Source organism: Canis aureus, chromosome 15 (genome assembly GCF_053574225.1).
Source record: "Canis aureus isolate CA01 chromosome 15, VMU_Caureus_v.1.0, whole genome shotgun sequence".
Taxonomy (NCBI): domain Eukaryota; kingdom Metazoa; phylum Chordata; class Mammalia; order Carnivora; family Canidae; genus Canis; species Canis aureus.
Genome location: NC_135625.1, coordinates 54,439,393 through 54,463,427, shown reverse-complemented (window position 1 = coordinate 54,463,427; position 24,035 = coordinate 54,439,393). Strand labels below are relative to the sequence as shown.

The 24,035-nt window shown below is 44.6% G+C and overlaps 1 protein-coding gene across 7 annotated transcripts; it reads left to right on the top strand.

The window, feature by feature from the left end:
- The first annotated feature begins 1,987 nt into the window (after window positions 1–1,987).
- PGBD2 (piggyBac transposable element derived 2) lies at window positions 1,988–23,723 on the top strand. 7 transcript variants are annotated; one of them, XM_077849972.1, is made up of 5 exons: window positions 2,593–2,730; window positions 5,813–5,890; window positions 6,284–6,458; window positions 12,644–12,707; window positions 21,657–23,723. In XM_077849972.1, exons 4-5 carry the CDS (start codon window positions 12,691–12,693, stop codon window positions 23,452–23,454), a joined length of 1,815 nt encoding a protein of 604 aa, XP_077706098.1. In that variant the 5' UTR covers window positions 2,593–2,730; window positions 5,813–5,890; window positions 6,284–6,458; window positions 12,644–12,690; the 3' UTR covers window positions 23,455–23,723. The 7 variants fall into 7 exon arrangements, with proteins under 7 accessions (XP_077706096.1, XP_077706098.1, XP_077706094.1 ...); XM_077849968.1 differs by having other exon boundaries at window positions 21,654–23,723; XM_077849971.1 differs by lacking the exon at window positions 6,284–6,458.
- The last annotated feature ends 312 nt before the right edge of the window (window positions 23,724–24,035 follow it).

Sequence of the window (24,035 nt, the reverse complement as noted above, 5' to 3'; positions counted from 1 at the left end):
ATTTTTGCAGCCGTTTGGCTTCTGAGATCCTCACTAGCAGTAGCCGTTATCCACCTAAAACAGGACAAACATGGGGATATTAATGTACTGAGAGTCTCACTGAGATGTTAGTCTCTCCTGGCCACAAGAAGGCCTTGAGTGCATGGCATCACCAATTCCTGTGGAACCTGCTGCGGTTTTCCATCCAGGGAATTGTGGGCTGAAAAGCTAGAGGCTTGGCCCTGGGCTAACCCTCTGCCAGCGCAGCTGGGCTCCAGGTGACTATACAAGCTCAATGGCTCATGGAATATCTGTCTGCCCGCTCAAGTAGATGTGCCCTATAAATAATGCCAATTCGATTGGGAGCTCAAGCACAAAAATAGTGGCACTCAGAAGAACTTACCTATAGCCTTGGAAATGTGAGAAAGACGGTGATTTCGAAGGGATCATGAGAGCATGCCCAGTTTTCTTATTGAATGCTGCCAGAAGTTCTGCTTCAAACCCCAACACTGTCCCAAGCCTGTTAAATAACAAAAAGTCAACAATGTAAATTTTAAAAATCCTATTGGCTTTATTAACTGATTCATGAGTCAGGCAGGATCCCATCTAGCAAGTAGAGGGAAGCATCAAAGGGCTACAGAAAAGGAAGTGTTTTTAAACATGAAGAAGCAGTGGAAGAAAGGAAACGATTAGCCAAGAACCCATTGTTTTAGGCTAGGTTTCCCTTCTAAGAGGGATGAAGGGGTCTATTAGTCAGCTTCCTAGTGCTGACCAGGAAATCTCCATGTTGACTAGTTGAAGGCTACATTTCTGTGGGGCTGATGCAGTTAGGTGAAGCATTAAGTGCTGCTTTACTGACTTGAGGCCTTAACCTAAGTGACATCATTTTCAGGCTGTGATTTTAACAACGGTGACAAAAACATTGAGGCACCTGGGGGGCTCAGGTGGTGAAGCACCTGTCTTCGGGCTCAGGTCATGATCCCTGGGCTCTATGATCCCTGGGTCCTGGATGGAGCCCTGCAACAGGATCCCTGCTCAGTGGGCAAGCCTGCTTCTCCCTCTCCCACTCCCCCACCTGGTGCTCTCTCTGTCTCTTTCTGTGTCAAATAAAATCTTTAAAAGGTAAATAAATAAATTCATCTACATAAAATCTCAAAACAATGAACAGTGACAAAAATAAACAAACACCTTGTGGAGAATTGCCAGGGTAGAGAAGCAAAATACAAAACCTTTGCTACTTGGCTCTCTTGAATGCTTGACAGTTTGTTCCCAGGAGTATTTGTGTTTAGAGGCCAAGTCATCTTCTTCAGTGAAGTCTGCTGTCCCATGTATCTTATAAAGCAGTGATTCTCAAGGTATGACAGTAAGGGTGGGTTGGGGTGGAGGGGGGATTTTGCTGCCCCAGTGTTAAAAAGAAAACCATAGACCCCGAGAATGATATCAATTCCATTGAGTTCCTAAATTGTGGATTAATATTAATCTAATTCCAATTTAGGGGCACCTGGCTAGCTGAGTAAAGTGTGTAACTCTTGATCTTATGGTTGTGGGTTCCAGCCCCACACTGGGTGTGGAGTTTACTTAAAAAAATAAAATGTGTAAAAAAAAGAAATTGTAAGCAAAAATATTAAACAAATAATTGCAATTTCGAATTTCTCCAGAAAAGTAGTCTTTACCAGTAGTCAGGCTTTTTGTTGCTGTTGTTGTTAGTGCCAGTCTTCCCCTTGGGCAGGGAGGGAGTCCCGAGCAGATAAGACCGCTTGCCTCTCCCCCAAGGCAAAGTGGTCTTTCCCGGAACAATCCTTTCCGTTTGCTAACGAGTTGCTTGCCCCAGCGTCCGGCTGTCAGCACCTTCCAGGTAGTACCATTCCTCGCAGCTTCTTCTATTTGCTAGATGGGATGTGACCTGATTTGTGAATCGTTTAATAAAGTCGGTTAGATCTTTCGCGATACTCGCGCCTCGGATAAACTCCTTGGCTACGTCCGATGCTGCCAGTGCACAAAGGTCAGGGAGATCTTGAAGCGCAGCTGAATGTTTTATTTAGCGCCGTGGGTGCACGGGGGTGCGTCTCCAGACAAAACACGGAGCTCCCAGGCACGTACGAATGTGAAGCTGGCCCCGTGGTTTGCCTGAACATCGAGGAGAACAGGTCCGCGTGTATTTTATCTGGAGGTCTCAGGCGCCCACGACCGCGACCCCGGCCCGGCGGCCAGGCCCTGCGGGTTCCCAGCCGGCTTTGCCCGAGGGCGAGCTCGGGGCGGGCAGGGGCCGCGGGGCCTGCCCGGGTGCTGGGCCCGCAGCTGAGGGCGCAGCTGCCCGCGCCGCGGTTCTCGCCTCTTTCCCAGGTGCCCGGGGGCCCGCGACGACTGTCCCTGTGCTGGGAAGGCGAAGGCCGCCTCTTGCCCGAGCCCCCGCCGTGGGGCGGGGAGAGGCTTCGCGCCCCGGGCAGCAGGAGCCACGGGCGTCCGCGCTCCGCTCCTCGGGGCTGAGCCGGGGTGCAGTGCCGCGGCGCCCGGCGTGCGCACGGCGGGCGGAGGCCCTCGCGGGTCCCTCTAGGCTCCGCGGAGGCCGGGCCTCTCGGTGGTCGCTGGGGCCGGGGCGGGCCGGGGCGGGCGGGGCGGGGCCGCAGAAGGAGCCCAGGCGCGGGGAGCCCATTGGTGCCGGACGTTGCGTGGCCGCGACGCTTCAGGCCGGGGCTTCCGGGCGCTCGGGCTCCTCGCAGCCGGCCCCGCAGACCTCGGCCCGGCGCGCAGGTACGTGTGGGCCCCCGAGCGGGGACAGGCCGGTTTGGCTGTGCGAGAGGCCGGGCCTGGCGTTGCGTTTTCTCAACGGTGCTCGAGGCGTTGGTCCTCGCTGTGGCGCGGAGGCTGCGCGGGAGGGACGGGGACGGGGACGGGGACGGGGACGGGGACGGGGGGCTTCTGGGGCCGCGGGAGGCGCCGCCACAGGGAGGGGGGGAGGCGGGCAGAGACCCTCGGGGCAGCCAGGGTGCTGGGATGCGAGGGGAGGAGTGGTCGGACCTGCACCCGGAGGCGGCGGGGCTGCGGTGAGGCCTGCTGCGGGGCACGTCGCGTCCACGCGGGCTCATGGAGGGGGGGGTGTGGGGCGGGCAGGGTGCGGTGCACCTCTGGCGCCTCTGCCTGCTTCTGTGATTGTGGACGTTTTTCTCTGCCTTCTATCACCTTGATGTTGTGATGTGGGAGGTGGGGGGGTGGGGTTCCGGGTCTCACCAGGGCTCTTATCCCCCGCCCCAGAGCCATTGTGCAAATGGCTCAACTTCGAGGCATTTACAGTTATCAAATGTCATATTTAAAAAAATATTTTTGAAATAATGTAAGGATGAAAAAAGTTCAGAAACTGGTACAAAGTATTGATTGTCACGTTCTGTGCACTTAGACTCCCCAGGTGTAATGGACATCTAATGGAACAGAACAGGAAAACGAAAGCCCTAACATCTACAGGGTTTATTCAGACTGGCCTGCTGGTCTCCCCCATTTCCTTTCCGTGGCAGAGGATCCAAGTCAGGATTTAGTTGCATTTACTTAAACAATGGAGGGCCTCTTAACCCCCAGGACCCTTCAGAGTGGCCTTGGAAGCAGCAGGTCTCAGATGAGAGGGTCTTTTCTTCCTCCGTGCCGGCCCCATAGAGAACGTCCAGCAGGGCCTGTGGGCAGCTTTGGCACTTGTCACCATCTGCCTTGACCCATCTAGTCCTGGCCTTTCAGCCTGTGCGGATTCTCCTCCTGCTTCTCAGGCCTACCTGCTTCTGTCCTGGTATCTCTGAAGATGCCGGCCTTGGCCGTCTTCTCTTTCAGTGGGAGCATTTCCCCTGGGTGATCTCTTGTGGCTCCAAGGATTCTTGTGGGTTTGAGCCTACCCTATGTCCTCAGAGAACTCCCTCATCTGTGGTTGCAGCCCAGGTCATTTCTCTGTTCCTGACTTACAGAACCTGTGGCCTGCATGATACCTTGAAGGGTTATCTCAAAGCATTTCTGTCTCAGTATAAGCATATCTCAGCCTGAACTCACATCTGGTCTCCTCTTGTGCCCCCAGATCTGTGAATGCAACCACCGTACCCTCGCCACTCAGCCCATCCTCGGGTAGACCTCCCTGACCAGCTCTACCCCTGACCCCCAGTCAATCCAGACTTGGTTTCCTTTTTGAATCCTCCCGGGGCTGGCCCACTTTTCTCCCTGGGAACCACCATCCTGCCTTTTGTCCCCCTGTGCTTGCTCTATGCCCTCACTCAGTTGTCCACACCAGAGTCAGACTAAGCTAATTATTTTATTTTGTTTGTTTGTTTTTAGTTAAAGATTTTTATTTATTTATTCATGGGAGTGACAGAGAGTGAGAGAGGCAGAGACATAGGCAGAGGGAGAAGCAGGCTCCATGCAGGAAGCCTGATGGGGGACTTGATCCCGGATCCCAGGATCAGGCCCTGGGCTGAAGGCAGACGCTCAACCGCTGAGTCACCTGGGGGGTCCCAGACTAAGCTAATTAACATGTACAAGTGATTGTGTCATACTCTGATTGTATTGTTTTAAAATTTGTCTTTACTATAAAGAGAGAGAGAGAGAGAAAGACAAATTAAGATACAGACCATTACAAACTGATGGTCAGGGAACACTGGGTGGCTCAGCAGTTTAGTGCCTGCTTTTGGCCCAGGGCCTGATTCTGGAGTCCCGGGATGGAGTCCTGTGTCGGGCTCTCTGCCTGGAGCCTGCTTCTCCCTCTGCCTGTGTCTCTGCTTCTCTCTCTCTCTCTGTCTCTCATAAATAAATAAACATCTTTAAAAAAAGAGAGAGAGAGAGAAAGTCGGTGAAATAGGTGGCAGGAATTAAGGAGAGCACTTGTGATGACCACCAGGAGATACATGGAAGTATTGAATCACTAGATTATATGCCTACTAATATAACACTGTGTGTTAACTAACTAGGGTTAAAACAAAAACTCAATATTTAAAGAAGATGCAAAAATAAATAAATAAAATTTCCCTGTGCTGTACGATAAGGTTCGTCTTCTTAATGGCGCCCTCAGGGCCCTGAAATGGCTGGTCCAGCCTCTTCCTCTACCCTCCCCCTTGGGTTCCTGCTTGGCCAAACCTTCATGGAGCTTGCCACCAGCGTGCTCATATGTCTTTGCAGAGAAGCACTCCTTAGTCTTGGGGTTCACCCAGGTTTTGAAGCCTCCTACCTGGATCCCAAAGCTCCTGCCAGAGCACTTTTTCTGTAGTTGGCTGGCTTATCATTGTATAGGGAGACAGAAGCGGGGCGGTTTCTGTTGTGCCGTCTCACTGAAATCACGCCTGGTTGTTCAGGATGGATCACAGGTCACTTCTGCTGTTCAAGTCTCAGTAATTTTGTCTGTAGATCATTAACCACTGAAAGAGATGTGTTGAGATCTGCCGTTATTGTGATGGATTTTTCAGTTTCGACAGTTCATTTGTATTGTGAAGTGGTTACTAAATGCATGAAGTTTAAAATGATTATAACCTAGTGAGTGATACATCCTTTCCCTGGGCAGTAATCTTTTTCTCTGATAATGCTTCTGTTTATTTTTAATTCTAAAAGTTAGCAAAAAATAAAATTTACTACGTTAACCACTCTTCAGTAGTGTTAAGCATGCTCAAATTGCTGTGCGCCAATCTTCAGGACATTTTTATCTTCCAACATTGAAACCTTTGCCCATTAAACATCATCTTCCCATTTGCCCCTCCTCCCTCTACTGGTAACCACCATTCTACTTTCTGTTTTTATGAATTTAAGTACTGTCCATAGCTCATCTAAATAGATCCGTACAGTATTTGTCTTTTCATGACTGTTTTCTTTCATTTAGCTGAATGTCTTAAGTTTCATCCATGCTGCAACATGTGACAAGATTTCCTTCCTTTGTAAGGCTGAATAGTATTCCATTGTAAGTATATACCACATTTTCTTTACCCATTTATCTTTGATGGACCTTTGAGTTGCTCCCACCCCTTGGCTATGATAAAGAATGCTTCTATGAAGATGGAGGTCTCTTGGAGACCCTGCCTCAATTCTTTGGACTACATGCCCAGAAGTAGGATTGCTGGATTATATGGTAATACTATTTTTAATTTTTTTGAGGAACTCTCATTCTGTTTACATAGTGGTTGCACCGTTTTACATTTTCCTATCAGCAATGCACAAGTGTTCTAATTTCTCCATATCCTTGCCAACATTTTTTTTTTATATATATACTGGTCATCCTAATGGGTATGAGGTGAGCCTCATCGTGGTTGTGATTTGCATTTTTTAAAAAATTTTATTTATTTATTTACGATAGTCACAGAGAGAGAGAGAGAGAGAGGCAGAGACACAGGCAGAGAGAGAAGCAGGCTCCATGCACCGGGAGCCCGACGTGGGATTCGATCCCGGGTCTCCAGGATCGCGCCCTGAGCCAAAGGCAGGCGCCAAACCGCTGCGCCACCCAGGGATCCCGTGATTTGCATTTTTTAATGGTTAGTGATGTTGAGCATCATTTCATACGTTTATTGGCCATTAATACATCTTCTTTTGAGAAATGTCTATACAAGTTCTCCGTCCTTTTTTTCATTAGGTTACTTGTTGCCTTGCTACGAAATTCATAGGAGTTATTTGTATATTAACTTATTGTCAAATACATGATTTGCAAATATTTTTCCCATTCTATTCGTTGTCTCTTCACTCTCTGGATTGTGTCCTTTGATGCATTTTGAAGTTTTATATACCCCATTCGTCTATGTGTACTTTTTTGCTGGTGCTTTGGTATCGTAGTCAGGAAATCACTGCCAGGTCCGTGGATCCTGGGTGGCTCAGTCAGTAAGCATATGCCTCAATCTCAGCTCAGGTCTTGATCTCAGGGTTGTGAGTTCAGGCACCATATTAGGCTCCACACTGGGTACGGAGCCTATTTTAAAAAAAGAGAGAAATCATTGGCAGATGTTGTATTGTGAACCTTTTCCCTATGTTTTCTTTCAAGTGTTTTATAATTTTAACTTTTACGTTTATTTCTTTGATACATTTTGAGTTAAGCCTTTGTAGATGATGTCAGACAAGAGCCCACTTTATTGTTTTGCATGTAGATACTCCATTTTTTCTTTTTTTTAAGATTTATTTATTCATTTATTCATGATAGACACAGAGAGAGAGAGAGAGAGAGAGAGAGAGAGGCAGAGGCACAGGAGGAGGGAGAAGCAAGCTCCATGCCGGGAGCCCGACGTGGGACTTGATCCCGGGACTCCAGGACTGCCGCCCTGGGCCAAACGCTGAGCCACCAGGGATCCCCGATATTCAGTTTTTTTCAACACCATTTGTTAAAGAGACTATCTTTTCCCTATTGAGTAGTTTTTACGTCCTTTTTGAAGATTACCTGACCATATACATGAGGGTTTATTTCTGGTTCTGTTACACTTCACTGGTCTGTATATCAGGCCCTTTATACCAGGGCCATGCTATTTTGACTTCTTTAGCCGGGCAATATATTGAAATGAGGACATGTGAATTTTCCAACTTTGTTCCTTTTTTCCAAAGTTATCTGGGCTATTTGGCTTCCCTTGATTCCAAATAATTTTAGGACGGATTTTTCGATTTCTGGGGGAAAAAATGGTATCGGGATTTTGATAGAGATTGCCTTGAACCTTTGAAGTACTTTGGGCAGCATTGACATTTTAGCAATATTAGGTCTATCAACTTATGAACGAAGATATCTATTTTTGTGTGTTTTTTTAAAATATTACTCTGATATATGTTTTCTCATTTTCAGCATGTGATTCTTTCACTTCTTTCATTAGTCTTATTCCTGAATATCTTACTTTTTTCAGTGTTGTGGTAAATGTTGTGTTCTTAATGTCCACTTCAAATTGTTCATTGTTAACATATAGAGATGCAACTGATTTTTGGTGTGCTGGTTTTCATTTCTGCAACCTTTTTCAATTTGTTTACTACTTCTAATTTTTTTTTTAATCCTTACAATTTCTACATATTAGATCATGTTTTCTGCAAATATAATTCTTCTTCCTTTCCAACTTGGATGTCTTTTGTTTCTTTTTCTTGCCGAATTGCTCTGGCTAAGATTTCTAGTACTATATTTGATAGAAAGGCCAGAGTAAACAACTTTATCTTGATCCTGTTTTTAGAGGAAAAGTTTGAGTCTTTTGCTATTTTGTACATCAGTTGGGATTTTTAAAAATATTTGGTCTTTATTATGTTTAGTTGGTTTACTTTTACTCCTAGTTTAGTAAGAGTTCTTTTCATGAAAGAGTATTAAATCTTGTGAAGTGGATTTTTTTTTCATTATTTGCTATAAATATTTGGTTTTTTAAATGTTTTTTTCAATTTAAATTTAATTAAATTATACTAAGTATACTTAGTATACTATACAAAGTATACTATATGTTGTATAGTATACTATACAACATATACTAAGTACATCATTATTTTCAGATGTAGAGTTAAAATAATCCATCAGTGAACATACGCTTTTTGTCTCTCATTCTGTTCACTGATTGTTTTCTCATGTTGAACTATCCTTGCATTCAAGAAATCTCCCTTTGTTGGGGTATATAATCCTTTCAATGTGCTATTGAATTTACTTTGTTTATAATATTTTCTTGAGGATCAATATTCATCAAGGGTATTGATCGTTAGCTTTCTTGTAGTATCTGTTTGGCTCCAATATCAGGGTAATGCTGGCTTAGTTACTGTATTTTTCTGCTCCAGAGTGTCTTTTTGGATCTTTTCTATGATTTCTATCTTTACGTCAATATTCTCATTTTGTCATCCATTTCCTGATTTTGTCTCATTGTTTCTCTTGTTGTCTTTTAGCTCTTTGAATATATTTAACAAATGGCTTTCAGTTCTTCACCAAGAAACTCAACAGTCTGTCTTTCTTTAGGATTCATATCTGGAATCTTATTTTGTTTCTGTGACTGAGCCATGTTTCCCAGTTTCTTTGTATGCTCGTGATCTGCTGTTGAGATATGGCCATTTGGGAAAAAACAGCCTCTTCTCAGTCTTTATGGACTGGCTTTGTTCAGGGGAATACTTCCAGTCAACCCTAGAATCTAGAAGTTTGGAACTTCACCAACATCTCCTGGTGATGCATTCTCTGGACCTGAGTGTGTACTTTTAATTTTAATGGTCTCAAGTTCCACAAACAGTGTGTCCCTAATTTCTTCTTAGAAATGTATAATTTTTCTCTCCCTGGCATTGGCATGTAAAACTACAGAATTTCTGCAGCTCTGGTGTGCTGTGGCACTTGCTTATATTTTCAGTAACCTCCAAACTGCTCCCATTCCCATCAATGCTCCATGTCTGATGAGGCATAAAATCTATATCACCCAGGGAGCCCCCAGATAAGCCAGGGTGTTGGACTGATAGTCTACTCTGATTTCCACTCCAGGGTCGAGTCACTGTATTTACCCTGGCTGTGCCTTACTGATCTGAGTGGGGAGAGATCCATCTGTGCACAAAATGCCATGAAATCTCCCACGCTTTTAAAGGGAATCCCATCTTACTTTTCTGTTGGCCTGGGTTGTACACCATTTCAAGTGGGCTCTAGAGTTCTCACAAAGATATTCGGGTTCATCTTTGTTTTTAACTTGTATTTCCATGGGTAATAAGGGCCTAGAGCTTTGAAGTCTACCATCTGCTGACATCACATCCTCTATATTTGTCTTTTGAATTGTCCTCATATTCCATTCTTTTCTTATAATGTCCTTCTCAAATGCTTGTATTGTGGTAATGCTCCTCTTATGAGTTTGGGTTGGTTTCTGTGTGTGTGTGTGTGTGTGTGTGTGTGTGTGTTTGGAAGAGTTTGAGAAGAGCTGGCATTAATTGTTCTTTATGTGTTGGGTAAAATTCACCAGTGTGTACATTTGGGTTTTTGTTTATTTTTGGTTTGTTCGTTTGTTTTTTGGTTGGGAGATTCGTCTTTCTCCTACTTAATTGGACTGTTTCAGTCTTTCTCCTACTTAATTGGACTGTTTCAATGATCTGTTTCTCCTGGCTCAGTCTTGATAGATTGTGTGTTTCTGAGAATTTCAGCCGTTCCTAAGTTGTGCAGTTTGTTGGCATATAATCAATAATCAATTTGTAGTAGCCTCTATGATCTTTTGTTTCTGTGGTATCAGTTTTAGTCTCTCCTCTGTGAGATGTATTTTTGTTGATTTGGGTTCTCTTTATTTCTAGGATACTGTAGCTAGGAGTTTATCAATTTTGTTCATCTTTTCAAAAAGCTAGTTCTTAGTTTGTTCATCTCTCCTATTATTTTTATGTTCTCTATTTTAATTATTTTGGCTCTAATCTTTTATTTCCTTTCTTCTGATAACTTTGGGCTTAGGTTATTCTTTTTTTTTTTTAAGATTTTATTTATTTATTCATGAGAGAGACACACAGAGAGAAAGAGAGACATAGGCAGAGGGAGAAGCAGGCTCCCTGTAGGGAGCCCATTGTGATACTCAGTGTCAGGACCCCGGGATCTTGACCTGAGCCAAAGGCAGGTTCAACCACTGAACCAGTTATTCTTTTAAAAAAAATTTTTTTTGGGATCCCTGGGTGGCGCAGCGGTTTAGCACCTGCTTTGGCCCAGGGCGCGATCCTGGAGACCCGGGATCGAATCCCATGTCGGGCTCCCGGTGCATGGAACCTGCTTCTCCCTCTGCCTGTGTCTCTGCCTCTCTCTCTCTGTGTGACTATCATAAATAAATAAATAAATAATAAATAAATAAATAAATAATTTTAAATTTTAATTTAATTTTAAATTCCAATTTAGTTAATATAGAATGTTATGTTAGTTTCAGGTATACAATATAGTGATTCAGCACTTCCATATGTCACCTGGTGCCTATCACAAGTGCAGTCCTTAATCCCATGACCTATTTTACCCATTCCCCACTCCCCTCTGGTAACCATCAATTTGTTCTCTATAGTTAAGAGTAATTTCCTGGTTTCTCTCTCTTCCTCTCTTCCTTAGCTCATTTTAAAATTTTTATTTATTTCTGTGAGAGAGAGAGTGAGCACAAGCAGCAGGGAGGGAAGAGGGAGAAGCATACTTCCGCTGAGCAGGGAGTCCAATGTGGAACTCGATCCCAGGATCCTGGGATCATGACCTGAGCCAAAGGCAGATGCTTCACCAACTGAACCAAGATCAGTTTTGCACATTTGCCCCCCTTTGCACATTTTTTTATTTCTTAAATTACACTTAGGAATGAAATCATATGGCATTTGTGCTTCTCTGACTCACTTATTTCACTTAGCATTACTCTTAGCTCCATGTACGTCATTCCAAATGACGAGATTTCATTCTTTTGTATGGCTGAATAATACTCCATCGCATATGTACCACTTCTTCTTTATCCATTCATCTATTCTTTCTAGAGTTCCTTGAGATATTTATATATATATATATATATTTTTTTTTTCTGTATGTGTTTATAGCATTAAGCTCTCCTAGAAATCTTTTGCTGCATCCTAAATGTTTTGGTATATTGTGTTTCCTTGTTTCATTTGTTTCAAGATACTAAGTATTTATGTAAGAAAGAAAACCCAGAAGTGGGTTGGGGCAGGGGGAAAGGAGAGGGAGAATCTTAAGCAGGCTTCACACTCACTGCAGATCCCCACACAGGGCTCGATCTCAAGATCCTGAGATCATGATCTGAGCCAAATCAGGAGTCGAATGCTTAACCAAGAGCCACCCAGATGGCCTCAAGATACTTTTTAATTTCCCCCTTAAGTTATTCTATGAAAGAATTTTTTCTTCTTTGACCTGTTGGTTGTTAAGAGAATGTTGTTCCATAAGTAGTCCTTTAGGGGATTCCTGGGTGGCGCAGTGGTTTAGCGCCTGCCTTTGGCCCAGGACGTGATCCTGGAGACCCGGGATCGAGTCCCACGTCGGGCTCCCGGTGCATGGAGCCTGCTTCTCCCTCTGCCTGTGTCTCTGCCTCTCTCTCTCTCTCTCTGTGTGACTATCATAAATAAATGAAAATTAAAAAAAAAAAGTAGTTCTTTATACATCTGGGACTTCACGAATACAGTGGTCACTGGCCAGGCACATGTGACAATTTACATTAAATTTAAGTAAAATTATATAAAATTAAAAATTCAGTTTCTCAATCACACTAGCCATACATATCAGATATGTAATAACCACATACCATATTGGGTAGCACTAGTAGACAGTATTTCCTTTTTACAGTAGGATCTATTGGTAGTCTTGATATAGAATAAGAGTTGTCAACCAGGTGTAGTTTTGTTCCCCATGGGACGTAATGGCAATGTCTGGAAACATGTTTGATTTCACAAGTAGTGGAAAAGTAGTGCCAGTGTTTTACTGGCATCTAGTGGGTAGAGTTCTGGAAAGCTGTTAAAATCCCGTAATTCACAGGACAGCTCCCAACAGAGACTCATCCGGCCCACATGCCAGTAATTTTGACGGTGAAAACCTTTGCCCTATAATATGTTTTGGTGTGAGGTGGAGAGCTCCTTATTTTTCCCTCTGATGGGCCAGTTGACTAGACCCCCTCTGCTGTGTGTACTCAATCCATCCTCTGCTTACCGCTGGTGAACATTAAGCTAAACATGTTTTTTCACTTAAATGGTGGAGAAGGTTCTATTGCCTTGCTAATTAGCATACAATTTTTAAAAATCGACCTCTTCTGTCTTACAGATTCTTTGACTCTGCACATATAGACAAGTCTCTGTTCCTGGCTCATCATGGCTTCAACTTCAAGGTAAGTGCCTTTGATGAAAGCCTTTATGAAAGGCCATGCCCAGGACATTTTTAGCTCTTGGTCCTGCTGGCCTCACTAAGCATATGGTGTCTAGGAAAGAGAAAGGTGGAAGAGAGAGCAGAAAAGGGAGATTGAGGAAAGATGAGGCAGGCAGGGTAGTGTATATGGTATGGGTGAGGCTTTGTAGCTCCAGGGTCTACACTGTGTCTGAAAATGTGATTTATTTTTCTCATCTTTTTTTTTTTTTTTTTTTGTAAGCTTTATTTTTTTATTGAGAGAGAGAGAGAGAGAGAGAAAGAGCACAAGTGGGAGGGTTAGAGAGAGAGGGAGAACACGCTCCAGATTGAGCACGAAGCCCCATTTGGGACTCGACCTCATGACTCTGAGATCAGGATCCAAGCTGAAACCAACAGTTGGTCACATAACTGTGCCCTCCAGGCTCCCTTTCCTCATCTTTTAACGCACAAGGTGCTTGCTACTGGACTACCATGGTCCTTGCGAGCTTTACCATTCCATGAGTCTTCTTTCTTTATTTTTTTCAAGTTTTTACTTAAATTCCAGTTAGTTAACATGTACTGTAATATTGGTTCAAGACTAGAATTCTTCACTTACCTATAACACCCAGAGTGCACATCACAAGTGCCCTCCTCAGTGCCAATCACCATGCCAATCCCCTGCCCACCTTCCCTCCAGCAAGCCTGTTTGTTCTCAATACTAAAGAATCTCTTATGGTATACCTCCCACTCTTTCCCTTCCTTCCCCTATATTCGTCTGTTTGTTTTTTTTTTAAATTCCACATATGAGTGAAATCATCTGGTACTTTCTCTTACTGATTGACTTTGCTTAACATACATAATACACTCTAGTTCCTTCCATAGCATTGCAAAAGAGAATATCATCTTTTGATAACTGAGTAATATTCCATTGTCTGTCTGTCTATCTATCTGTCTACGTATGACATCTTCTTTGCCTGTTCATCAGTCCATGGACATTTGGGCTCTTTTCATAGTTTGTCTAATGTTGTTAATGCTGCTGTAAATATTAGGGTGCATGTGCCCCTTCAGAGAATATTCTTGTATCCTCTGGGTAAATACTTAATAGTGCTATTGCTAGGTCACACATAGGGTAGTTTTATTTTTAACTTCTTGAGGAACCTCCATACTGTTTTCCAGAGCGGCTGCACCAGTTTGCATTCCCCCAAGAGTGTAAGAGGGTTCCCCTTTCTCTGTAACCTTGCCAACATCTGTTGTTTTCTGTGTTGTTAATTTTAGACATTCTGACAGGTGTGAGAAGGGATGTCATCATGATTTTGGTTTGTATTTCCCTGATGATGAGTGATGTTGAGCATCTTCCCATGTGCCTGTTGGCCATTTGTAGGTCTTCTTGGGAAGAATGTCTATTCTATCACCGGCCCATTTCTTAAATGGAATATTTGGTTTTTGGGTGTTGAGTTTGATAAGTTCTTTGTAGATTTTGGATAAGAGCTCTTTATCTGATAGGTCATTTGCAAACATCTTCTCCCATTCCATAGGTTGCCTTTTAGTTTTGTTGATTGTTTCCTTTGCTGTGCAGAAGCTTTTCATCTTGATTAAGTCCCAGTAGTTCATTATTGCTTTTTTTTCTTTTGCCTTCGTGGATGTATCTTGCAAGAAGTTACTGTGGCCAAGTTTAAAAAGGGTGTTGCCTGTGTTCTCCTCTAGGATTTTGATGGATTCTTGTCTCACATTTAGATCTTTCAACCCTTTTGAGTTTGTCTTATTGTGTGGTGTAAGAGAACGGTCCAGTTTCAATTTTCTGCATGTGGCTGTCCAATTTTCACAACACCACTTATTGAATAGACTGTGTTTTTTCCAGTGGCTATTCTTTCCTGCTTTGCTAAAGATTAGTTGACCATAGAATTGAGGGTCCATTTCTGGGTTCTCTATTCTGTTCCACTGATCTATGTGTCTGTTTTTGTGCCAGTACCACACTGTCTTGATGACCACAGCTTTGTAATGCAGCTTGAAGTCAGCATTGTGATGCCCCAGCTTTGGTTTTCTTTTTCAACATTCCTCTGGCTTTTTAGGGTCTGTGTGGTTCCATATAAATTTTAGTGTTGTGTGTTCCAGCTCTGTGAAAAATACTTGTGGTATTTTGATAGGGATTCCACGAATGTCTAGATCCCTCTGGGTAGGATAGACGTTTTCACAATATTCTCCCAATCCATGAACATAGAATGTTTTTCCATTTCTTTGTGTCTTCCTCAGTTTCTTTCACAAATGTTCTGTAGTTTTCAGAGGACAGATCCTTTACCTCTTTGGCTAGGTTTATTCCTAGGTATCCAATTGTTTTGGTGCATTTAAATGAGATCAATTCCTTGATTTCTTTTTCTGCTGCTTCATAATTGGTGTATAGAAATATGAGAGATTTCTACATTGATTTTGTATCCTGCAACTTTCCTCAATTTGCGTTATCAGTTCTAGCAATTTTTTGCTGGATTCTGTTGGGTTTTCTAAATAGAGTATCATGTTGTCTGCAAATAGTGTAAGTTTGACTTATTTGCTGGTTCGAATGGACTTCTGGTATTATTTTAAATAACAACGGTGAGAGTGGACATCCCGGTTTTGTTGCTGACCTTGGAGGAAAAGCTCTATTTGCCCCCATTGAGGACGATATTAGCTGTGGGTCTTTCATCCATAGCCTTTATGATGTTGAGCTATGTTCCCTCTATCCAGACTTTGTGGAGGGTTCTTATCAAGAATGGATGTTGTGCTTTTCAGATGTTTTCTCTGCATCTATGGAGAGGATCATGTGGTTCTTACCTTTCTTTCATTAATGTGGTATATGATATTGATTGACTTGTGGATGTCGAATCCCCCTTGTAGCCCAGAATAGATCTCACTTGATTGTGCTGAATGATTCTTTTAGTCTAGTAGTGGATTTGATTTCCTAGTATCTTGTTTGGAATTTTTGCATGCACGTTCATGAGGGATTTTGGCCTCGTTGGGGTCTTTGTCTGGTTTTGGAGTCAAGGTAATGCTGGCTTCATAAAAAATGAATTTGGAGGGTTTTTTCCATTTCTACTTTTTGGAGCAATTTGAAAAGAATATGTAGTAGCTTTTCCTTAAATGTTTGGTAAAAGTTCCCGAGAAACCATGTGACCCTGACTTTTATTTGTTGGGAGATTTTTTTTTTTTTTGTATTTTTTTGTATTTTTTTTATTGGAGGTCGATTTGTCAACATACAGTATAACACCCAGTGCTCAACCTGTCAAATGCCCTCCTCCGTGCCCATCACCCAGTCACCCTGTCACCCCATCCCCCCGCCCGCCTCCCCTTCTACTACCCCTTGTTTGTTTCCCAGAGTTAGGAGTCTCTCTGCTTTGTCACCCTCTCTGATTTTTCGTTGGGAAATTTTTAATTACTGATGTAATTTATTTGCTGGTAATGGGTCTGTTCACATTTTTTGTTTCTTCCTGATTCACTCTTGGTAGTTTATATGTTTCTAGGAATTTATCCCTTTCCTCCAGCTCCTAGTTTCACTGATCTGGTCTACTGCTTTTTTTGTTTATCATTTATTTCTGCTCAATCATGATTATTTCTCTCCTTTTGCCTTTAGGCATTACTTACTGTACCTTTCCTAGCTCCCTTAGGGTAAGGCTAGGTTGTGTATTTGCACCTATTCTTGCATCTTGAGGTAGGCCTGTATTGCAGTATACTTTCCTCTTAGAACCACTTATAGACAGATAGAGCTTTTCCTCCAAGGTCAGCAAAAGTTTGAGACTGTCTTGTTTTCATTTTCATTTGCTTCCATGTATTTTTTATTTCCTTTTTAATTTTCTGATTAACCCATTTATTCTTTAGTATGGTCTTCTTTAACCTCCATGCATTTGTGGTTTTTCCAAATTTTTCCTTGTGATTGACTTTAGGTTTCATAGCATTGTGGTGAGCCATTATGCATGATATGATCTCAGTCTTTTTGTATTTGTTGTGGCCCGATAGGCAACCCAGTGTGCGATCTATTCTGGAGAATGTTCCATGTGCGTTCAAGAAGAATGTGTATTCTGGTGCTTTCAGACAAAATGTTTGGAATATATCTGTTAAGATCATCCAGTCCGGTTTGTTATTTAAACCATTTTTTCCTTGTTGATTTTCAGGTAGATGATCTGCCTGTTGCTCTAAGTGGGGTGTTAAAGTCTCCTAATATTATTTCAGTGACTTTAAGTTTGTATTTAATTGATTTTTAGGTTTGGGTGCTCCAGTTTGGGGGGCATAAATATGTACAACTGTTAGATGTTCTTGTTGGATAGATCCTTTTATTATATTATAGTGCCCTTCTTCATGTTTTCTTACAGTCTTTAGTTTAAAGTCTAGTTTGTCTGATGTAAGTGTGGCTGCTGACTTTCTCTTGATGTCCATTTGCATGGTACATGGTTCTCCATCCGCTCACTTTGAATCAACAAGTGTCTTTAAGTCTAAAGTGAGTTTCTTGTAGGCAGCATAGAGATGGGCCTCGTTTTTTATCCATTCTGATATCCTATGTCTGTTGGTGGGAGCAGTTAGTCTGTTTCCCTTCAGAGTGAGTGTTGATAGATATGAATTTAGTGCCATTGTGTTACTTGTGAGGTTGCTGTTCCTGTAGATTTTCTCTCCTCTGTAGTCTTTGTGGCTTTTGATCTTTCTTTACCTCTTGAAAAGTTCCCTTTAATATTTCTTGCAGGGGTAATGTAGTGGTCATGAACTCCTATTGTTTTTGTCTGTCTGGGAAACTCTTTTTCTCCCCTTCTATTCTGAATGACAGCCTTGCTGGAAAAGTATTTTTGGCTGCATATTATTCCCATTCAGCACGTTGAGTATATCATGCTTCTCCCTTCTGATCTGTTAGGTTTCTGTGGAGAGATCTGCTGCTAACCTTATTTCTCTTCCACTATAATTATGCAGGGGACAATCCCAATCTTTTGGTATTGGTTAAGACCTGATTTGTGACCCAGTAATTTAATTTAGGGATTTCTTTTCCATTGCTGCTCTCAGGATGTTTTCCTCATCTCTATATTTTGCAAATTCTACTCTAATATGTCTTGGTGTTGGCCTGCTTTTGTTGATTCTGGCCAGAGTTCTCTGTGCCCCCTGGATTTGGATGTCACCTTCCTTCAGCAGATTAGGGAGGCCTTCAGTATAACTTCCTAGAGTAAGCTGTCTGGCCCATTTCCCTGGAACTCCTATGCTCTGCCTGTTATTATGCTTTATGAGGTCACCCAGTTCTTTAAGTCAATATGCTCTGCCTGTTATTATGCTTTATGAGGTCACCCAGTTCTTTAAGTCAATATTCGTGATCTTTTTCTTTCCTTTGACTTTTCAGCTTCATTACTTCTCATAATTTAATTTTTTTAAATCACGTATTCATTCTTCTGCTTCTTCTATCCTTGCGCTCATTGTATCTGGTGGATTTTGCATCTCGATTACAGGATTTTTTATTTCAGACTGACGAGTGTTTAGATCTTTTATCTCTGTGGTAAGGGACTCTCTGGTGTCTCTTATGCTTTTCTTAAGCCCAGAGAGTATCCTTAGATGTTGTTTTATTTTTATTCATTCATTTTTTTTAAGATTTTATTTATTTATTCATGAGAGACACACAGAGAGAGAGATTGAGAGAGAGAAGCAGAGACACAGGCAGAGGGAGGAGCAGGCTTCATGCAGGGAGCCCGACGTGGGACTCAATCCCAGGTCTCCAGGATCACATCCCGGGCTGCAGGTGGTGCTAAACTGCTGCGCCACCAGGGCTGCCCTTAGATGTTGTTTTAAATTCTGGGTCAGGCATATTACTTATATCTGTTGGAATAGATCCCTGGCTATGACCTTTTTTGTTCTCTCTTTTGGGATGAAGTCTTCCCTCTTGGCATTTTGCCTAAGTCTCTGTCTTCTAGGTGTTAGGAAAACCTTTATGTTTCCTTGTCATAGGGGTGATGACTGTATTAAGAAGAGGTTGTATGCTGACCAGGCAGGGCCTGGGCTTCAGGAAGTGTCTGGAGTATGCTGTGTACTCTGTTGCTGTGTTTTGGCAGCTCTTTCCCTTAGGTCACCTGTGCAGTGTTTCCGCCTGCCTGCAGTGTGCCCTTGTCCAGTGTGTGGTGAATTTTACCTAGGTGTGCGGTGGTCATCTTGGTAGAAAGGCTAGACCCAGTATCCACTACAGCTGGTGTTGTATCACTCCATGGTCTGTAGTCTTGGGTGTGGGGAGTGGGTGCTGGTTGTCTGGGGAGGGAGAGGCCCAGCTGCCTTTCTGGCTCTCAGGTACACTTGCTCTTTGAAGAAAGCACCTGCAGAGCATAAGGGGATGGGGATCGGTGTAAGTTTCTCAAGCTCCCACTTTGTTCTCTGTACTGCTGCCTGAAGTCCTCAGTGTTGACTAGGAGCGGATGAAAATGGCATCATGCACTCAGTGTTCACACCCACAGCTATTCAGGAAGCCATCATAGAAGAGGGAACCATGTTCCCTCATTGGCCCCAGGCTTCCCTCAGATTCCTGCCTTCCCCCTGTCTGTGTCTGAGCTGTCTGACCCCCAGTGGCTCAGTGCTCCTGTTTTATCTCATGCATGTTGGCTGGGTTTCAAAACTCCAAATTTTAGGGACCCAGTGTGGCATGGAGCCACACTAATCCTCTGGGAGGGTCTGCCCATTGTGGCCGGTGCGACTATGTCCCTAAAGGGCCATCACATGAACACACCGGGGCTTGGAGTTTATGGTGAAGCACAGCGAAAAAGCCAGTATCCAGGTTAGCTGCCCTCAGCAGCTGCCTCTGCTCCTATGGTAATGCGTGGGGTAGTTCAATGCTGTCTGCTGCCTGTTTTGTCCCTGAGTGGCAGTGCCACCTCTCCCAGATGCACTCCAGTGGGCCCCAGGGGATCCTCAGACACGCTGTCTGCTGCTGGACCTCTGCCCCCCCGCCCCCCCCACCCCAGGAGCACTTCAGAGCTGGCCAGGCTCCACCCATGGGGATGGCGTGGAGTTCTGAGATTCCAGACTCTGAGCTCCCCTGCTTCCAAGAACTCTCTATAATCAGCCCCTATCGCTTTCTCCCCTCAATGGCTTTGGGGAAATGTTTCTCTTGTGCCCCACGCATGTCCTCTCCCACACGCACTCTCCTCTCTCCCTGACCAGGGCCCCCTCCCCCTTCACCTCCCCCAGATCCTGTCTCCCCCAGACCTACCTTCCAGGCTATAGCCCCTTTTCTCCAAGTTCTGCGCTTTGCTCTCCATCCTCAGATCAGTTTCTTGGGTGTTCAGAACGATTTGGTATTTCTCTAGCTGTGGTCATGGGATGAGGCAAGCCTAGGGTTGCCCTCCTACTCCTTCCTCTTAATTCCTCCTCCCCTTGTCCAGCAGTCTGAACAGCCATGCGCAGAAGGTGTTTAGAGTGAGGTAGTGAGAATGGTGGAAGCCCTGGCTGTCCTGGCCTGGATCTGCTGCTGCAAACCAAGGCAGGGACACTTGTGAAGATGGCTACTGATCCCAGAGAAGCGCTTGGTCTGAGGTCCATGGGAAGGGCTTTTGTATCCTTGAAAACTAGGTTCCCTTCCTGGCCCACACAGAGCATAAGAAGTACCTTAGTTCCCTGAGGTCGACCTCCCGGGCCTTGGTTCTAGCACAAAGGCTGATGAAGTCAGCATCACGAAGTGAGTCTGAACTTAAGAGTCCAAGGGCAGGTGTTCAGAGACCTTGCCTCTGTGTAAAGTCTGTTTCCTCCCTTGGGTTTGAAATTCTTTTAAGTGGTGTAGGACATCAGTAGTGCCCACCTTCCCCACCCTGTCCTTTCTCACACCCTGGTGGCCCTCCTCTGTCCCACTACAGAGGGCTTCCTGTGACAGCTGAACACACCTGAATGTCCTGATGGGGCCTCTAGACCCCTGGGGCCCTGGTCTGGGTGTCCTGGGCTCCTTGCTCCCCTGTTACTATATCTGAAGCCTCCTTGCTTGCAGATAGCCTGTCCTTTTGGGTTCAGGGACTTGTACCTGCAGCTCTCTTCCTGTGCCAGGGACACCCCATCTCCAGCTCTCTGTAAGGCCCACTCTCTTTCTCAGGTCACCTGTGTGGTGAGCCTTCACCCATCATCTATCGGAAATAGCAGCCCCAGTCCTAGTGTTTTGCTGTATTCTCTGAACCTGGTGCCGTCCCACAGAGCTCCTTGTCTGTTGAACTGTCATCCTTCTCCTCCAGGGCAGATCAGGGGTAGAGCACGTCCACCGCCAGGCCCTGAGAAGCACCTCATCACAGTCGGTGCTCATTAAACACAAGTATCTCTTGACATCCAGTTAGTTCCCACATGCGCAGGAAGAGTTAGGAAGGCAGGGGTTTCCATGTTTTGTGAGTCTATCTGGCTTCTGAATTGCGGCTGCTACGTAGTAAGATGTCTAATATTGAGGGAACCACCTGAAAACCTGTCTGAATCTGTTCAGGTCCTGAATTTGGGGTAGTAAGTCTTCAAATAGGGAGAGTTTGGAAATTTGGGAAAGACGAAACTTACAATTGCTCAATTCGTAAGGGAAAGGGAAGACCCAGGTAAGACAGGGATGAAAGTAGGGCTGCTGAGGCCACTGAGTCAGAGGACATCACTGGTGTTACTTCAGCAGCTCAGGCTCCCTGGTGGTGGTTCCTCCCTGGGGATGACAGTGCCACCTGGACTTATCACTAGAGGCGATCTTCTCTTCAAAACACTTTAAGAAAGAGAGAAGAATGGAATGTGTCCCTGGAGGTCCTTCCACTAAAATACTCCTGCACTTGAAAGTGTAACATGTGCTGGCCTGAAACTCAGTCACGCGGCCTGGAGCCTGATGGTGCTGGGTCTGACGTGCTGTTGGGGCCCAGGTGCTCTGTGGTGGGAGCCCTCTTCTCCAGGCAATGCTTTAACAGAGTTTCCTGCTGAAACACTGTCTCCTTGTGGCCTCTCTCCCCCTTGGTTCCTGTCATTGCAGCAGCTTCACTGTTGGGAGAGGTGCCAGTTCAAAGGCAAAGTCTGCGAAGCTGCTCGAGGTTCTGAATGCACTGGAGGAGGAGGAGGAGCGCAGCCACAGCAGGCAGGAGATCTTCATTGCGCCACCTGACAGTGCCTCAGGGGACTTCACTGACGAGGACTCAGGGGACGAAGGTGGCCGACGAGGCTTCCACCTGCCGGGCAGCGTCCTGCATGCCTCCGTGGTGCCTGAGGACTCGTCTGAGGACTCTGGCGCGGAGGAGGAGGAGGAGGAGGAGGAGGAGGAGGAGGAGGAGGAGCAGCTGTTGCAGCCGGCCCTGAAGAGACAGAGGGCAGTGGTGGAGCCTCGGCGTATTTGGACCAAGAGAGATATCCAAGCTGACTTCTGCAGCTGGACTGCATCCGATCCTCACATAGAGGATCTCAAGAGCCAGGAACTGAGTCCTGTCGGCCTCTTTGAGTTGTTTTTTGATGAAGGAACAATTAATTTCATTGTTAATGAAACCAATCGTTATGCTTGGCAGAAAAATGTCAACCTGGGGCTCACAGCCCAGGAATTAAAGTGTGTTCTGGGCATTTTGATTTTAAGTGGGTATATATCCTATCCAAGGAGAAGGATGTTTTGGGAAACCTCTCCTGATTCCCATCATCATCTTGTGGCTGATGCAATCAGAAGGGACAGGTTCGAAGTGATCTTCTCCTACCTGCATTTTGCAGATAACAATGAGCTGGATGAAAGTGATAGGTTTGCCAAAGTCAGGCCTCTCATCATCCGGATGAATTGCAATTTCCAGAAGCACGCACCCTTGGAAGAGTTCTACAGCTTTGGAGAGTCCATGTGTGAGTACTTTGGGCACCGGGGATCCAAGCATCTGCCTGCAGGGAGGCCCATGCAGCTGGGCTACAAGATCTGGTGTGGGACAACCAGTAGGGGCTACCTGGTGTGGTTTGAGCCCTCACAGGGCACGCTGTTCACCAAATCAGACAGGGGTCTGGACCTAGGAGGCAGTATGGTGGTGAAGTTTGTGGATGCGCTTCAGGAGCGTGGCTGTCGGCCTTACCACATATTTTTCGACAAGGTTTTTACAAGTGTCAAACTCCTGTCCATTTTGAAGAAAAAGGGGGTCAAGGCCACAGGAACTGTTCATGAGTATAGGACTGAGCGATGTCCCCTCAAAGATCCCAAAGAACTTAAGAAAATGAAGAGAGGTTCATTTGATTATAAAGTCGATGAGAGCGAGGAGATTATCGTGTGCCGCTGGCATGATGGCAGTGTAGTCAACTTCTGCTCCAATGCTGTGGGCATAGAGCCGGTAGGGCTGACCAGCCATCCTTCAGGAGCAGCCAAAACACGGACCCAGGTCCATCAGCCCTCTTTGGTGAAGCTGTACCAGGAGAAGGGGGGCGGTGTCAGTCGGATGGACCAGAACATTGCCAAGTACAAGGTGAAGATCCGGGGCATGAAGTGGTATTCAAGCTTCATTGGCTATGTCATCGATGCCGCCCTGAATAATGCCTGGCAGCTGCACAGGATCTGCAGCCATGATGCCCAGGTGGACCTCCTGGCCTTCCGGAGATATGTGGCCTGTGTGTACCTAGAGAGCAATGCTAACGTGTCCTCCCAAGGGAGGCGAAGCAGGCGGCTAGAAACTGAGAGCCGCTTTGACATGATTGGGCACTGGATCGTCCACCAGGACAAGAGGACCCGGTGTGCCCTCTGCCACTCACAGACCAACACGCGCTGTGAAAAATGCCAGAAGGGTGTCCACGCCAAGTGCTTCAGGGAGTACCATATCCGGTGATGCACGAGGGCCAGAGGGAGCCCTGTGGATGTTTGGTTTATAAAGAGATTTTACAGCTACTTACATATAGTAGATGGAGCACCTGATTTTATGTTGGGAAAAAGAGACCTGAATCCCTCATTATTTGCTTTTGTATTTTCTCCGTATCTCCGTTACACTTCTCTTTTTATTGTCTTCTGTGATGCCCACATGTAATATAAATTAGTATTTATATTGGCAATGATCGGTGTTTATAAATCTCTAGATTATACTCTTATTTACTTCAACAATGGGCCCTTTTTATTCAGATAAAAATCTTCCTTTGAGTTATACCTGAGTCCCAGTAAAGAAAATCAAATATAGCCAAAAACTTTGTGAAACTTTTATGAAGAGTAAAAAAGTTAGGTAATTGTATGCTACTGATGACAATCTAAGATGGAGCAATAGTATATAGGTATGGTATTGATGTGATGAAGGATATTTTATCATATTTATTTCACTTTAACACTAGCCGACTCTCCATGGATAGATATTTATCTATCTCTGCCTTCTATTTATCCAGAGGGCTAGATTTGTAGACTCAATCAAGATTTTCTTGATAA